Source organism: Rattus norvegicus, chromosome 4 (genome assembly GCF_036323735.1).
Source record: "Rattus norvegicus strain BN/NHsdMcwi chromosome 4, GRCr8, whole genome shotgun sequence".
NCBI lineage: Eukaryota > Metazoa > Chordata > Mammalia > Rodentia > Muridae > Rattus > Rattus norvegicus.
In genome coordinates, this window is record NC_086022.1 from 76,308,632 (window position 1) to 76,326,779 (window position 18,148).

Sequence of the window (18,148 nt, forward strand, 5' to 3'; positions counted from 1 at the left end):
TGTGTTACCAGGAGGCTATAAAGAGAGGCTTCTCTGGTCTTTTCCACGTTGATTTATTCACTTTACGCAGTCATTTATGCATAGATTTGGATTTTACTTAATATTCCTATCATTTTTATTGATTAATAAAATATAAAATTTTATTCTCAAATTGTGAAATGGAGCAGCAATAAGTGCTTCATGTCATTCTGGAGCAACTCTGCCATTCTTTCTTTAATTCCTACCATGTCAGTAGTTGTTAATACAACATACAATATTCTAGACTCATTATACATTTGTCCTGTCCAAGTTTCATCAGCTATCATTTCTCTATGGCATCCTAATCTTGACGAAACACATCTGGCATGTAGGAGTATCCATTCTTTTACAGACTGTTCCCCTGAGATGATAGGAACCAACTATGTTTTGACCAAATCCCAATTCTATCTAAATTGACTTGTATATCTAGCTACATATAAAGAAGACCACAAATTCACACTCTTGGATTAAATTCCTGCCCAAGCCCACAGCATTCATTCAGTGTTTCTCATGTTCCGGATTTATAGCTCTGTCTGTATTATTGAGACCTGGCTCATCCTATTCTCCATGTATTAACATATTGGCACAACTAACCTATACCACACCCACTGTTCCAACCACACCAGGTAGTGTCTTCCTTGCTCCTTTAAACTCTATATTACTTGTAAACAGCCCCTCACTTCCATCCTGGGGCTTGTGGTCTGCTGCTGCTGAATACATTTTTGACTGCTTTATTCTGAAAGCTTGAATAGGCAGTGATTGGTAAACACTTGATTCATTTTTCCAGGCTTTCATTGGAAACGCTCCTTTGTAGTGCTCTCCCAGCCTCTCTCTAACATCCTTTAACTTTAAAACATATAATAGAAAAGCAATGTTCTTCAGCCATTTAAATTCCAAGCCCTGGTGCCTACCATCATTTTTTCCTTATTCTGTTCAATCAGATTAACAGTATAACTTGCAACTGTTTAGATTGGCATTGTAATGTCAGAACAAATGTCAGCATGTTTTTCACTTATGTATTTCTGAATTAAATTTTCAAAACCTTGAGAATACACCGAATGACTTTGTCAGTGGGAAGAATAAACTGAATGGACTTCAATTCAGATAAGGTGTTATCTCCTAATCATAGAGCAGAAGTCTGAACCTATAAGTAAAGTACCAACCAGTTATAGCATAGGCACAGGAATGACAGGGCAGGGGTGCTTTCCCAGGTGAGCTCAAGACTGACAATGTTCCAGATCCATGTGGCCAATATTACACATCGTTAGCTTGTAGAACTCAAGAATGTTCTCATCCAGTTCTATAATCATAACCCATATGTAAATATTCTGCAGTGTTCTGTTGTTCTCACTCAGGTTGGAGCTGGTTCAGAGTGGGAGGAGAGTATCCTAGGGGCAGTCACAGTAATATAACTATAAGATGATAATTGATAGCCTTCTTGATGATGGAATTAAGATTTTATCCTTCCTTCCATGATTATTCATTTTCTTACATGCATACAGTCCACCTCTGTTCTGAAAACCACCCCCAAAGTTGTGTTTCATTAGATTATCTGTGTGTAAGCTTCCAAGCTTTGCTTAAGTCAAGCCAGACCAAAATTACTGGTCTGTATTGTCTTAGACGTTGGGCACTTGTTGGTAATTCCAAGACCTACTGATTTTCCAAAACTCTTTGTTCTTCATTTGTTTGTTCTGCCACACTGAGTTATCTCCTTCTTTTCTTTTTCTCTTCTTCTTAAGAGGTAGTCCATGTTTTCAGTTTCTTTTCTCCCCTACCCCACCCCCATAGAGTATGGTCTTAAAGGTTTTTTTGTTTTTGTTTTGTATGTGGTTTTTTTTTTATTTGTTTGTTTGTTTTTTTTTTTTCATTTATGCTCTCTGGCTATTTTAGTACATAGTGGTCAAAGCTGGTGGCATTACTGTTATTGCCAATGTCCTTAAAAAACAAAATCAATGGGGATCTCTGATAATGGGTTTCTCCTTTGTCCGATGAAGAAGAATAGCATTTCACTATATGTTGGAGGTGAAGATAAAAAGATAAGGAGTTCAAGGTCATGTTTTTAAAATACAAAGAGTTCCACCAAGATGCCTTAGTGGATAAATGAGTCTACTGTTATGCTTGACAATCTGAGCTTGGTCCCCAGGACCCATAAAGTAGAAGGAAAGAACTGACTTCACAAATAGTCCTTGGGCCTCAATACACAAAACATGATGTAGTTACAAACACACACACACACACACACACACACACACACACACACACACACACACTGAAAATATAATATTTAAAAAGCAATGACACAGATAAATACTAAATGCTTCCAAATTGTCATTTACTAGAAAGCCCATCTTTAACCTCATAGAGATAAGCAGCCCCGAGCTCTTAACCTGCTGAGCGAAATACCTCTAAGATCATTAGAAATGCTCTTGTTTGGAGTCTGGAAGTACATAGCGTAGTTTCTGAGTGGGTCTTTTCTCTCGTGGATTGTTTCCTAGAGCATTACCTCACATCTGTCTGAGGCCGTGGCAGAGATTTCACCATCATATTTCCTTGTCTTCACTAGATGACATTTCCTGGTATGTGATCATTGTTTTGGAAGCAATTTCTTCATTCTTGCATTGCTCACTGTCAGAGTAAAGTGGAATTAAGACAAATTTTGCTGTGAGATGCATCAAGCCATGGCTTCCTTACAGCTGAGAGTTGGCTTTAGATTGTGTTAGTCAGTATTCACCAGTAGGACAAGGTACCTAAACTGAACAACTTGAAGGGAAAAAAAGCCATATTTCACTCATTGTTTCACAAGCTTCTGTCCATAGTGGCCTGGCAGACTATTTAGAATTCTGCTAAGGCCAGCTTGCCTTCCTCTTCTATCTGGTCCCCTCCCCAGTCTGTGAAAGGGTACTATACACACTCAGGTTGTGTCTTCCTCTCTCTGAAAAAGTCCTCCCAGACACAGCAATGCGCTGCTCACACTAATCAATTTTACAGAAAGATTGAATTGGGTTAGCAGTTAACACTTTTGGTACTATGCTGGGATACCCTTGACTAGCTTATTTAAGTACATCTTTTCATTTTTGTGTTGCCATAGACACTGTGTTGGATAATCTTGTGTCAACTTGATACAAGCTAAAGTCCGAATGAAAGGAAACTCGATCAAGAAAATACTTCCATTAGATGGGGCTTGTAGGCAAGCCCAAAGAGCATTTTCTTAATCAGTGATTGATGACAGAGGGCCAAGCCCATCATGGTTGGTACCATCCCTGAGTTTGCAGTGTTAGACTGTCCTACCTGAAGATCCAGCCCATATACATACAGCCACCAAACCCAGAAAATATTGCTGATGCCAAGAAGTGCATGCTGAGAGGAGCCTGATATAGCTGTCTCCTGAGAGTCTCTGCCAGAACATCACAAATACAGAGGTGAATGCTAGCAGCAAACCTTTGAACTGAGAATGGGGTCCCCATTGGAGGAGTTAGAGAAAGGACTGAAGGAGCTGAAGGGGTTTGCAACTCCATAAGAACAACAATACCAACCAACCAGAGGTCCAGGGACTAAACCACCATCTAAAGAGTACACATGGACTCCATGCATATGTAGCAGAGGATGGCCTTGTTAATACCAACGAGAGGAGAAACCCTTGGTCCTGCCAAGGTTGGACTCCCTAATGTAGGGAAATGTCAGGGCTGGGAAGTTGGAAGAGGTGGGTGAGTGGGAAGACACTCATAGAAGAAGGGAGAGGGAATGGAATAGGGGGGTTATGGACTGGAAACCAGGAACGGGGATAACATTTGAAATGTGAATTTAGAAAAATCCAATAAAAATAACAAACTTAAGAAGAAAAAGAAAAAGAAAGCAGAGTGAGAAAGCCATGTGGAGCAAGCCAGTAAGCAGCACTCCTCTATGGATTTTGCATCAGCTCCTGTTTTGATTTCCTGCCCTGTTTGAACTCCTGCCCTGGCTTCATTGATGATGGACAATAATTTGATACTGTAAGCCAAATAAGCTCTTTCCTATCCAATGATTGACAATAATTTGTAATGTAAGCCAAATAAACTCTTCCCTCTTCAAGTTACTTTGATCATCCTGTTTGATCTGGTAGCCTTAACTATGACAGATAGCAATTCTGATAAACTTTGCCGTACAAAATAATAAGGATTCCATGATCTTTCATTTCCAGGGCCATTTCTTTTATGTTGTTACCAACTGCCTCCCCTAGACACATCATTCTTCTGAGCAGCAATTCTTTGAATGTTTGTTATGCTAACTTACACTTCCCTTTGGGGGTTTTATTGTAATTTGTTTCCAGCAAGAGGCTATTTACTCATCCTATTGTTAAGTACCAACAATCCAGTCTTCACCCCACCCCTGTCCATGCCACACAACATATTTTCAGTCATGGAAATCTTTTACTATCACTCATAGGCCTCTCCATAACACTGCGATTTCACATACCAGATGAGAAATGGTGTAACAAACTTACACCACTTGAGTTTTGTTGTCTAGAGAAACTATCATCCAAACTCAGAGTCCAAAAATGCTACAAAAGCTTGTGAATGCTTATATACAAGGGCCAATGGGATCTTTCTTAAAAGCATTAAGTATAATGCTAGAAAAAAGGACTGTTTCAATGATTATGTAGTGACTATTCCTATAATTATCTTCCCCTAGAATATCTCATGTAGGAGCATGAAAAGATTTGAGAATTTCAGACTCCAAATGTATCAAGACCGAACAGAACAATGTTGTGAGTGGATTCTCAAGTCTTGTTTGGGAACTTAATCACACCCAATTGGAAGTGATGAGCTTTTATGCAGCTGTTCTGCCTCACAAGAGTTCTCTCATGGAGACAACTACTCATTTCAAAATCCATCCAAGTTAATGTGAATGTTTAGACTCCTAAGTAGTCACAAAAGCTGAACCCAATGATAGCCTTGCTAAAAGCAGTCACAAAAGTTACAGCTGGTTGTTTTCTGTCTCCTAAGTTTAGCCGTTAAAATCTACTCACTTTTATCATGATTAAACACATTGAAATCACATTGTATATATACAACTATTTTTAGTAGACAACTTATTGAAAAGTCAGCATTTTTGTAAAGGGACTAAGTGAATGACAAGAAAATTATGTAGTTTAGAAATACATGCACTCATACATACACAGGCATATTCATGTACTCACAAATGCAGACACAAACACACATACATACATACAGACACACAAACACATACATACAAAATATAACAATATTAATACAGAATATGTCATTTTAAGCCAAGAACTAAATATAATCCTTTGTGTGTGTGTGTGTGTGTGTGTGCTATATTAGTGGAAATTAATGTATACCTCTGAAATGAAATATTATAGAACATTTAAATGGTGGTTTTCATAGTTTACATATTGGTACTTGCTAAGGAAGTGAAAGAAGGGCTTTTTATTGAAGTGAACTATAATAATAACTAATCAAAATATGACATTTTAAAGAATTACTTAATAACCAACTTCTGCTTTTTCAATATTCACTTTTGTTCATTTAATCACATTTTTATGTATTCGTCATCTTTGCCAATCATTTAGTATTGGAAAGAATAAATTAGTAAGTAATTTAAGACTAATGAGTACAGTTTAAATTTGCCAGTAGACAGGTTTGGATTGAGGAACATTCAGGGCCATACCTACTCCAACAAGGCCACACTTCCCAATCCTTCCCAAATAGTTACACCCACTACAAAAATAAGCATTCACATACATGAGCCTATGGGGACAGTCTCATTTAACTCCTTCTCCCAAACCTAACTCTTGCCTAAAGTAATCTCACATTTTCAAGCACTCCTGTACTACATCTGCAAAAATCAAAGATATGCCATTATTATTCAGATGGCTGTGTCCAGTCAAATGCCTGGGAGACCTTTAATAAAGCATGTTGGATGTCCATTGTGACCTTCTTGTTCCTTCTGTTTTGTAGGATTTCTGAACCACATGAACAATGCCAGTCACTCTGCCCTTCAGCCATCATTCCAAGGATGCATGCAGCTCATTCAGGTAGATGACCAGCTTGTAAATTTATATGAAGTGGCACAGAGGAAGCCAGGAAGCTTTGCAAATGTCACCATTGACATGTGTGCCATCATAGACAGGTAAGCCATATGTTCATCCTACATTAAGTGCTCCAGACTTCACACGTTCATGTTTCTGTTGTTTGATAAGGAAAAACATAAAAGAAAAAGATAAATATGAATGCAAAAAATGGGCTTATGAATGGTTGCTCTTTGGGATGCCGATGTTATATATTGTATTTGTGATATCAGCAAAGACAACATTTGCATATATATACATGTGTGTGTAGTATGTTTGTGTGTATAGAGAGTGTGTTTGGTACATGCATCTCTGTGTATGTACATATATATGTATATATACATATATGTATATATGTGTATTATGCAGTATATGTGTATATATGTCTCTGTGTTTTATATATAGCACAGGATTGTGTAGACAGCACTGCGGGCAGCAACTTGACAGTGCTAGGAACCCTCAGCGGTCAGTGTTTCCATTTCTTCCATGCTTCCGAGCAGAGGATTTTCTTCTTTTCTCAGACTCAGTATATTGTTCCTTCTGAAAACCATTTTGTGCCAGATATAGTCACAAGAGACTCATAACAATTGAGGGTTGATTGTCACAAGGTACTTAGAAAAATTCTGCCTATAAAATATATAGAGAGAAATATTATAAATTATTTTATTGGGCTTTGCAAATATAGGAAGAAATCATTTCTTTTCCTGTTCACAGCTTCAAATATTGATATAATTTTAGTTGTTTTCTCCCCTACTCCCTTTCTCTTCCCACTTCTTTTCCCACTAATACTCTTCTTCCCTGCAAGTCTCCCTCCTATTCTCATGCCTTCTTTTGTATGTGAATTCACACAGACTAAAAAGGCAAAATGCTTCTATGAAATAGGATAATATCACATACAATTTCCTAAATCTTAAATACTCTACTTCTTAAGTTTGCTTTGCATTAGAGCTCAAGACATTTCCCTTTGAGATACTTTGTCTTGGAAACTACATGTAACTACAAGTTGATGCTAAATTAGTGAATTAACCCGGCTTTCTCAGCCAGTTTCAGATCTTTTGAGAATGGGTTATCTTACTCTGAACTCTAACTTTATTAATTTCATATTTTGTAAGAGGAAAGTTCATGAAAAACTATGTTTAATTTTTTTGAACTAAAAGAGGCTAAGAGAACCAGCTCAGCAGTTAGGAGTTCCTGCTGTTGCACAAGACCTGAGCTCAGTTTCCAGTACATATTTCAGTTAACTCACAATGTCTGTAGCTTCAGCTCCAGGGAATCTGATGTCTTCTTGTGACATATATGTGTATGCACACAGTCACAAACACATGCAGATAAATAAACTTATGCCTCAGTTTGACCTCCCTTCATGCGGAGTTCAAAGTTTCTAGGTGTTTAGTGGAACTCTTCAGGCAGCCGCTCAAGACAGCTAGTATATTCCACAAATAGCAAAAATGTTCGAATATGAAGCAAGTTCAATTTTCTATGATCTTAAGTTGGAAGCCAAGCAAATGGGACCTTACAGTTCATAGTAGCTTGGTTTATGTTGGTTTATACCTTTTTAAAGTCTGAATATGTTTATAACAAAAGACAGAGGAACACCCTGTTCATTTATGTTACATCTCTGAGAGTGCTGTTACTACAGTAAGAGTAGCAATATCTCCCTCATTTGCAAGACTGTCATAATATATTAGTCATTATTTCTGCTTGAGGTACATGGTAGTGGTAACCAGAGAAACTAAAAGATGAGTAACTCAGAGACCCTTTTTTCCTGACATTAGATGGCTTGACATCTGCATGTTTTCTACCAGATCACATTGCATTTCTTCTAGTTCTACAGATATTGAAAGCCTTAGTACCTGGTTCTCTTTCTATGTCAGTGGCTTCACTGAGACAGTAATATTGGTGGAACTATCCCTGCTCAGTTTTGTGCATGAGAAGTATTGCTCTTTTATTTCAAATATGCCATTCGAAGCTGTCCTATTTAAAGTGTTTCTTGCATAGGAAACACAGACGATGTTGGAATTTTTATGCAATGTTTGTAATGCAGATGGAAGGGCATTGTTGTCCCACAAAGTGTGAATAAGATCTGAGTAAATAAATAAAGAGTATCCATGTTTGATCATGGTGAGGAAGTGTGTGGGGAAGATTACTTGAACTTACTTTTCCACATTTGGTAGCTTTGTGCTAGACTGAGCCAGTCTATCTATCCATATTCTTTGTTCTCTGCAATAGTCAAAATGATCACTTGAATGACAACTATATTAGTTAGTTGACTTGTTGCTGTAATAAAAATACCTGTTGCTATAATAAAATGTAAGAATGGAAATATTTATTTCAACTCATAATTCATGAGATACAGCCCACTCTAAAGGTGAGATCTGGCAGCAGGAGGTTTGGGTCATGTGTCAAGAAGCATAGAAGAGAATGCTGGTACCCAGTGTTCTTACTTTGCTGAATTTAGTCTTAGAGACCAGGTCATAGACTGGCATTGCCCACATGTGGGTCTGTCACCACAGTTAACTTGATCCACTTCACATCATGAAAACCGTTTTTTATCCCCTATCATTTTAAGGGCAAAAAAAAAAGTCTCCATATCTAATGTCAATTGGTTAGATCAACTCCTTTATTGATGTAGAATATTTCCAGTTAAAAATCCTAAGCTATAGAGTCCCATATATATATATATATGTATATATATATATATATATACATATATATATATATATATCATGTGTTATATAGGTCATGTTCATTTCGTTCAAACTCACTGAAGAGCTGCTAACAACATGACCCTAGAGCTGTGCCTCTCCAGATGAGAGAATGGAGAGTCTTAGCCTCTACTCCTGCAGCTGCAATGCAAAAATGCATCTCTAACATCTGCTGGCTAGCGGAAGCTCTGCAGCTTCCCCATATACACCAATTTATCTTCCATTTGCCCAAATTCCCCCTAAGAAGTAAATACTCATGCTTCTCCTTTCAAATTCCAGACAGACTTATTAGAGTTATTTTTAAAGGCGGTGAGTGTAAAAACGAGAGCACAGAATAAGGAAATAGAAGAGCCGCCATAGTAGCCCTGCTGGATTTATAAACTCTCTGAGTGTGTTAGCAGCTGCTGCACTGATGTGATGAGAACACAGGGAAGTGGATGGGGAGGATGATTGAGTGCTCCAGAAAAGCTTGCTGTATTTTCTTTCTTTGTGGGTATATTTGCATGTTTCTTGGTCTATGTTTTTGGAACAGAGCTCTGAATCGTAGAGATATTCATTTGGTCAGACTGTAGGCCCATACACTTAATGCATGGTTTCTGACCATATGGAATGCCCACTCCTGTTTTCTGCACTAAAATCAGTCAATGAACAAAATGGAAGTCCATAGATATGTGGAACTCATATTCTAGTGGAAGGGAACAAAGGTAGGAGGTAAGCTATGGGTTAAAATTATATAATACCACAAGTTACAAGATTCTCTGTTAAGCAAAAAGAAGAAAACAAGGCAGAGGGCAGGTTTATTAGATCCTGGTTTCCAATGTAGTTACAACAGGGCTGCTCAGAGTGAACCGCACTAAAAACAAAGTACTGAGACCTCACCAACTGCTTATCCAATGCCAAATGGTCAGCCCTGAGATTATATGAGACAAGAAACATTACACAGAGAGAACACACACACACACACACACACACACACACACACACACACACACGCATGCACACACCTTAAGGGGGGTTGCCCATGGAAGGTAAAGAAAGCAAACAGAACAGTACACGGGAAGGCTTAGAGTACGGGCAAGGAGAAGGAAATGATGTAATTTTATTATAATTTCAAAAAGTAAGATTATATTAAAGAAACAGCAATTTGTTTAAGACCTAAAAACTTAATGTTTTATTGATTTAAGGAAAGAGCATTGCATGCACAAATGAGAGCTAGGTCAAAGAAGATACCTGTACGATAACGGTTATCAAGTAAGCCATGGCAAAAAGGTTGGAAGGGTGAGAAAGGCAGCAAGAAAGGAAACTAGCGTGCTTCTAGAAACCAGTCCTTTCTAGCATGGGACTGCTTGGCTATAAGCCCAGAACTCAGAAAATAAGACAGGGGAGGTCTGAACACCAGGATAGCTTTGGCTATAAAGCAAGACCCAGTTTAAACAAGTAAATATTTAAAAATACTGGAAGCTAATGCTTCCTTATAAAATTTATTTTTTATTCTGAAAGAGTTAAGAAACCCTTGCAGGGTCCTGAATAGGACAATGAGTCACATTAATTCATACTATAAGATGATGGATTAGGCAGTGGAAGGAGAACGTGTCCGGTGGCAGAAGTCTGATTGGAAGACCATTTTCATAATATAACAAATGATGTCTGCTGAACGGGAAAGCAAGGCATTCTCATTTCTGAATATATTTAGCAGATAGAGTCAGGAAGGTTTGTGATGTAGTATATGAAGAATATGAGAAAATAAAGAACACATCTAAGTTTTTTGTAAGCAAAAGAATTCTGCTTTCCAACAGTGGAGAAGGTTCAATGGGAGTGAAGTGAAAAGTCATAAATCCAGAATTGCCTCACAGGGGACACATCTTCTAGATGTCGAGGTAGAAATGTAAAAAATACAGTTTTGTATATGTATGTAACAGATATGTATCCTCATATCACACAGCAAGGTTTGGTGCCTGATATTACCACATTAACTGCCTCAGGTTTGTGATGTCTTTGTTTTTCATTGTAACCATCATTCCAAGAGTGAAGGTATTCTCAAGAGACACAGGTGCATCTCCTTTTGACTCTCATTATAATGAAGTTGAAGTTTCCCTAGGAATATCATGCCAGGCAAAGGACAAGGCTAGGGTCCATATGCCAGTCCAAGAGGGAGCTTTGTGTGCTGGAAAGAGATTCTACACAGTTCTGACAACTTGTCAGAATTCTTTGCTGGAGAGGCTGTAGCCCTGAGAGTAGGGAGTTAATGATATGCAGGACTATTCCTTGATTAAGACTTCTTACTTATACATACCTCCTCTCCTCTATTGAAACACAGATCTCATGCTAGGTCCCCAAAGATGGCTTGAGAGAGGCAATCCTTAAGTTTTCTCCTCTTTACTTTGTGTCCATACTGAAAAAATGACCACCTCCCCCTCCCAAACACACACACACCCTGGCTTTTCAGTTACTATGTTTCTTTAATTACCCAATTTAAGGCAGGACATCCCAGTTTGGCTTGTAAGACCTATGCTGGCCCAAGCTCTGTCCCTAAAACTCAGAAGGAATTATGGGCACAGGAAAGAAGCAAGGATTTCTCTCTGGACATTTGCCTTTCCATGATATTCTGCTTCCAAGTATAAAGTTCCATGATTCAGCAAAGAATGTTATCCTAGACTCAAATAGTATGTAAATGCAATGAGTGGGGTTTATTTTTTTTCAATTTTAAAAAATACATTTATTGAAATTCATGAATTATCTATATTAAAATATATTCATATCAGGGAAGCAATATTCATGGATCAGAAAGTTTATCTTTTATTCCTTTCATGTCTTTTCTTTTGTATATTCAAATGTTATCCCCTTTCCCAGTTCACCCCTCACCTATCAACCATCAACCATTCCCCTGCTTCTATGAGGATGCTTCCCCTCCTACCCACCCACTCCCACCTCAATTCCCCTACACTGGGGAAAAGAGTCTTCTCAGGACCAAGGGCTTCTCCTCTTATTGATGCCAGGTAATACCATCCTCTACTGCGTATGCTGCTGGAGTCATGGGTCCCCCGTGTGTACCCTTTGATTGGTGGTGTAGTTCCTGGGAGCTCTAGAGAGTCCGGTTGTTTGATATTGTTGTTCTTCCTAAGGAGTTGCAAACCCTTTCAGCTCCTTCAGTCCTTTCTCTAACTTGCACTAAGGTCACCATGCTCAGTCTGATGGTTAGCTGCAAGCATCTTAATTTTTATCAGTACGGATCCGACAGAGCCTCTCAAGAGACATCCATATCAAGTTCCTGTCAGCAAGCACTTCTGGCACCAGCAATAGTGATTGGATTTTGTGGCTGCATCTGGGATGGATCCCCAGGTGGGACAGTCTCTGGGTGGCCTTTCCTTCAGTCTGTGCTCAACACTTTGTCTCCACATTTCCTCCCGTGAGTATTTTGTTCCCCCTTCTAAGAAGGACTGATGCATCCACATTTTGGCCTTCCTTCTTTTTGACCTTCATATGGTCTGTGAATTGTATCTTGGGCATTCCAACATTTTGGCTAATATCCACTTATCATTGAATGTGTTTTTGTTTTGTTTTTTGTTTTCATTTGTTTTGGATTTTGTGATTGAGTTACCTCACTCAGGATGATATTTTCTAGTTTCATCCATTTGCTTATGATTTTCATAAAGTCATCATTTTAATAGCTGAGTAGTACTCCACTGTGTAAATGTACCATATTTTCTGTATCCATTCCTCTGTTGAAGGACATCTGGGTTCTTTCCAGCTTCTGTCCATTGATCTACCTGCTTGTCTCTGTACTAATACCATACAGTTTTTATCATGATTGCTAAAGTGCAAAGAGTGTTTCATTATACAGAAGGCCATCATTCTAGGGTCTCCCAGCACCAAAATAGAGAGGCAATCAAGTGATCTCACGGGCTCAATTTAAAGTACATTGGAGTTCTGGGGTAGATGAGCTTTATCTTACTCTATCTCTCTAGAACCACTATTGGGGGATGAAGGATGGAGCCTTTATTTCTATTAGTAATTGACTTGCTTGGGCTTGCCTAGACTTACCCAGTTCTTAGGCATAGTCTCCTTAACTGTCAATTTGAAGTCTGTCATGGAATCAGACTAGCCTTTTCACAAGGAACAAGACTTTGCTCACACCGTTGGTTACTAAATTTCTCTCTGTGATGTAAACTGTACAAAAGATAGCCATTGTTTTTTGTTGCATCATTAACACTTTTATCCATCCTAGTACCTTTGTACTGCTGACTTCTGATAGTAAATGTCTTTAGTTGACTGATTAGCTCTGATTCGCAAACGGTTTCTTTCCAAAACCTTATAATAACCTAAAAGCAAGCACATCCAGAAATAGTCAATGTCAGTTGACTCATTCTGTCTGTCCAGGGAGAGAAGCACTAAGGGCCCATGAAACATTTCAAACTGGGAAAGCAGAGGTTTAGGCATCAGAGAATTGTCCAAGCATGGGTAGGAACTAGAGTAAGCCCTAAAATGTCCTGGGTGATATTGGCCAGCTCTGACAACTGGGAAAGTTGCTGCTACAGTATATAGTTCTCCTCAGACTTTTGAATCCATATAGAGTTACTGCTTTCTGTGGACACAGTGATAGGAAGAATCGGATGTTAAAATAATTGATTTAAAGTAGTTTGTGAGCATACTGGGCTTAGCAAGATGAATCTACTCTCCATAGGGAATAGTAAGGTACAGTTTGCAGGCCATGGTTTGTATCCTGAGTGTCCAGCCTATCTTCAGTTCAGCTTCCAGGGGATGTGTTTCACTTTACTATGAGCAGGAACAAGGGAAGTGACACAGCAGTTAGTGGTGGTACCATTTGTTTTCCTAATGCAGGTGTGGTCTCCTCCCCTTTGCCACTCTGCCAACCTTGTTTAAAACTTAAGCTGAATGGCAAGAAAGTCTCAGGTCAACGGGCCTCCTTCATGTTTCTGTTAAGCAAATAAGCAAGCAAACAAACAAACAAAAACACCTCAGTCCATGTTTACTTACAGCAGTATGAATCAAGTTTTTATTTTTTCTAGGTGCTCAAAAGTTCTGTGTTGTTCATTGCTTTTCTGTTACTATGATAGAATACCCTGATTTAAAAACAAAACAAAACCAAAACCAAAAAGAAGAAAACCAAAGCAAGACAACAAACAACAAGCAAACAAACAAAACAGCTTTGATGAGAATGGTTGCTCATGCTCTTGCTCTTGTTCTTGTCTTGCTCTGGCTCTGGCTCTGGCTCTGGCTCTGGCTCTGGCTCTCACTCTTGCTCTCGCTCTTGCTCTTGCTCTGGCCAGCAATTCCAGAGGGAAGCCAGTGTGCCATGCCAAGGGCTGATGTAGCAACAAGAGCATGAATGCCAGATGATTGCATTTCACCTGCACATCGAAAATAAAGAGGAAAACAGGAATTAGAGACTCTCTATAGGACCTCAAGTGTCACCCTAGTGACAAATTTCCTTCAACAATGCCCCATAACTTTACTAAAGGTTCTACAGCTTTGGCAAACAGTGCCACAGCTGGGGACCAAGTATTCAAGTACATGAGATGATATGGGGGACATTCCTCTCAAAAGCATCTGTCTTTTTTCCATTCTGTGCTTATAAAATCACCCTGAACTGTTCTTTTCTGAGAGTATGGGGAAACAAACCCCACATCTGGAAATGACAAAAGGAAACAGGAAGCTTGTATTTGAGGTTCGGTTAAGTGGCTTCCCATTGATGTCTCCCAGAAGCTGGAACCTGGGGACTAAAAAGTCATTTACAGGATAAAGCAACCTTATTTTATTTCAACCAATAGCTGTCTTTTAGCAGGACTATATAACGTACTAAAAGTAATACAGCAGTAGAATGATGTTTGTTCTTTTTCAGTCCACTTCCCTCCCATAAATAAGAAAACAAAACCAATAAATAGTCTGGACTGAGTAGAGAGTGGAAGGAGAGAAATGAATGCCCCAACTTAACCAGTGCTTGCGAAATTAGCTTCCTGAGAAATTGCAAAATAGACTGGATCCTATTCCTGAGTTTGCAATTAAGTCTTCGTTATATTTTTGGATAGAAGTATATAATCATGTAGCCAGCATTTATTTTCTTTTTCGGTTTGGTGCTTTCTTTTCAAGATTTTCCCCTTGAAATATAAGAATAAGCATTTGAGCTTAAAAATTATTAATGTCTGTGTAAGCATATGCAAACATATGAACCAAAAGTCATATGCAAAATCCAGAAGAAGGTCTCAGGCATCCTCCTCTATCTCCATCTATTCCTTTGGAACAGAATCTTCCTCTGAACCTGGGGCTTAGAATTTCTTCGTTGAAAGGCAGCAAGCCTTAGCAATCCACCTGTTTCTGCTCCTCTCCAGTTGTGCACAGGGTGACAGCTGGAGTAAATGGGTGCTGGGATCTAAACTATGATTCTCATGATTATATATCAGGAACAGAAGACTACTAACACATCTCTCCAGTTCAATCTATAAAATTCTATATGGGAATTTAGATAAGGGTTAGATACATATAATCAGAAATCTCAAAAGTCAGTTGGCTTTCCTGGAAAGTTGATGAACTCGGTCTAGAAAGAGATGATGTGCTTCTTCAAAAGCGTATGTGTCGTCTATGGCTCAGTTGGTGTGGCTCAGTGATAGAGTGCTTCCCTGAGACAGGCGCTTTGATTCCTCAACAAAGTAATTTTAATGCACTATCTTAACTTAGATAAAGACAACATAAAACATTCTGTATCAGAAGTAAATCCACCAGATTAACCCTTGAACAGATACTTTTCATAATTACTTTCTTTGCCAACTATATATCCAGTCAATGTGATATTCATGCTAGGTCAAATGAAACACCCATTTCAGGCTACTGTCCTGCCTTAGTCCTCCCAATCCTCCAATATGGCTCCTGGGTCAAGATTAACTTGGGGAAAGCTTCCTCCTAGGAATAATAATATTACTAGAGATGAGACAGAGACATTGCCTCCACAGTGCCACCCTCAACAGCCTATAGACTTGCCTTGGATCTTTATGAATTTCAACTAAAATCAAACTTAATTGACGTCTTTGATGGAGAAAAGAATTTCAGGACTATTATTTTATGATGATACATGCACACACAAACACAAAATTAACATACATATATATGCATATATGTATAAATGTATATGTAATACTTTAATATAGGTCTATGCACACAGCTTGAGAAACAGAGAGGTTCTCATAATGACAATAAGACACCCAACCCCTACGCGCACGCGCGCACACACACACACACACACACACACACACACACACATACATTTAGTATAGGCATTGGTTCCTCAAGGGAAACTTGCAATTGTCTAAGCATTAACTACACATACTACTTTGGTTACTGTCAAAATACATTTTAAAAGATTAAGAAGAAAGTTTTCCTCTTATCTATTTTGAAAAGGAAGATATGGAAAGATCAGGAATTCAAGGCTGGTTCAATTGGAGGTCAGCATGTAGAATGCAAATTGATCCATTCTTCTCTCCTTGTACAAAGGTCAAGTCCAAGTGGATCAGGGACCTCCATATAAAACCAGGTAAACTGAAACTAATAGAAGAGAAAGTGGCAACACCTGGGCAAGGAAAATTTTTCCTGAACAGAACACCAATGACTTATGCTCTCTGAGATCAAGAGTCAAAAAAATGGGACCTCAGAAAGCTGCAGATCTTCTGTAAGGCAAAGGGCATTGTCAATAGGACAAAATGGCAACCAACAGACTGGGGAAAAAATATTTACCAATCCTAGATCTGATAGAGGGCTAATATCTTATATATACAAAGAACTCAAGAAGTTAGAATCCAGAGAACCAAATAATCCTATTAAAAAAATGGGGTAGAATCTAAACAAAGAATTCTCAACTAAGGAATACTAAATAATCAAGAAGTACCTAGTGAAATGTTTAACATCCTTAGTCATCAGGGAAATGCAAATCAAAACAACCCTGAGATTCTACCTCACACAAGTCAGAATGACTAAGATCAAAAATTCAGGTGACAGCAGATGTGGAGAAAGAAGAACACTTCTCCATTGTTGGTGGGATTGCAAACTGGTACAAACACTCTGGAAATCAGTCTGGAGGTTCCTCAGAAAATTGGACATAGTTCTACTTGAGGACCCAGCTATACCACTCCTGGGCATATACCCAAAAGATGTGCCTACATATAACAAGGCATATGCTCCACTATGTTCATAGCAGCCTTATTTATAATATCCAAAAGTTGGAAAGATGTCCTTCAAAAGAGGAAAGGATACAGAAAATGTGGTACATCTACACAATGGAGTATTACTCAGCTATCAAAAACAATGACTTCATGAAATCCATAGGCAAATGGATGGAACTAGAAAATATCATGCTGAGTGAGGTAACCAAATCACAAAAAAACACACATGGTAGACACTCACTAATAAGTAGACATTAGCCCAAAAGCTTGTATTTCCCAAGATACAGACTACAGGAAGCTCAAGAAGAAGATGACCAAAGTGCAGATGTTTCAATCCTTAAAGGTGGGAACTAAAATATTCATAGGAGGAGGTATGAAGACAAAATTGGAGCAGAGATGAAGGAATGGCCATTCAGATCCTGCCCCCCCCCCAGCCTATATAGCCACCAAACTAGAAAATATTGAAGAAGCCAAGAAATGCATGCTGACTGAAACGTGATATAGCCATCTCCTGAGAGGATCAGCCAGAGCGTGACAAATACAGAGGCAAATGCTAGCAGCAAACCATTGAACTGAGAATGGGGTCCCCATTGGAGGAGTTAGAGAAAGGATTGAAGGAGCTGAAGGGGCTTGCAATCCCATAAGGACAGCAATACCAACCAACCAGAGCTCCCAGGGACTAAACCGCTACCCAAAGAGTACAGGACAGATCCATGGCTCCAGTTGCATATGTAGCAGAGGATGGCCTGGTTGGACACCAATGGGAGGAGAAACCCTTGGTCCTGCCAATACTGCCCCACCCCCAGTATAGGAGCCTGTCAAGGCAGGGAGGCAGGAGGGGTGTTGGTTGGGGAGGGGGAACTCCCTTATAGAAGAAGGGGGAGAGGCATGGGATAGGGGGCTTATATACAGGAAACCAGGAAAAGGTATAACATTTGAAATGTAAATAAAAATATTCAATAAAAGAAAAAAAAACAATGTCTTTTTGAAATTCTTAGGCAAATGGATGGAATTAGAAAATATCATCCTGAGTAAGGTAACCTAGTCACAAAAGAACACACATGTATATACTCACTGATAAGTGGATAATAGCCCAACAGCTCGGAACACCCAAGGTAGAATTTACAGACAACATGAAGTTCAAGAAGAAGGAAGACCAAAGTGTGAATGCTTCATTCCTTCTTAGA

The 18,148-nt window shown here is 38.8% G+C and overlaps 1 protein-coding gene across 3 annotated transcripts in view; it reads left to right on the top strand.

The window, feature by feature from the left end:
* The window catches only part of Cntnap2 (contactin associated protein 2), a 2,256,901-nt gene that overhangs the window by 1,199,274 nt on the left and 1,039,479 nt on the right, over nucleotides 1–18,148 (top strand). For all 3 annotated transcript variants that reach the window (NM_001427648.1, XM_039109027.2, XM_039109028.2), the window contains one exon: nucleotides 5,979–6,150. In NM_001427648.1, the coding sequence (NP_001414577.1) occupies nucleotides 5,979–6,150 (172 nt within the window). The remainder of the gene's footprint in view (nucleotides 1–5,978; nucleotides 6,151–18,148) is intronic.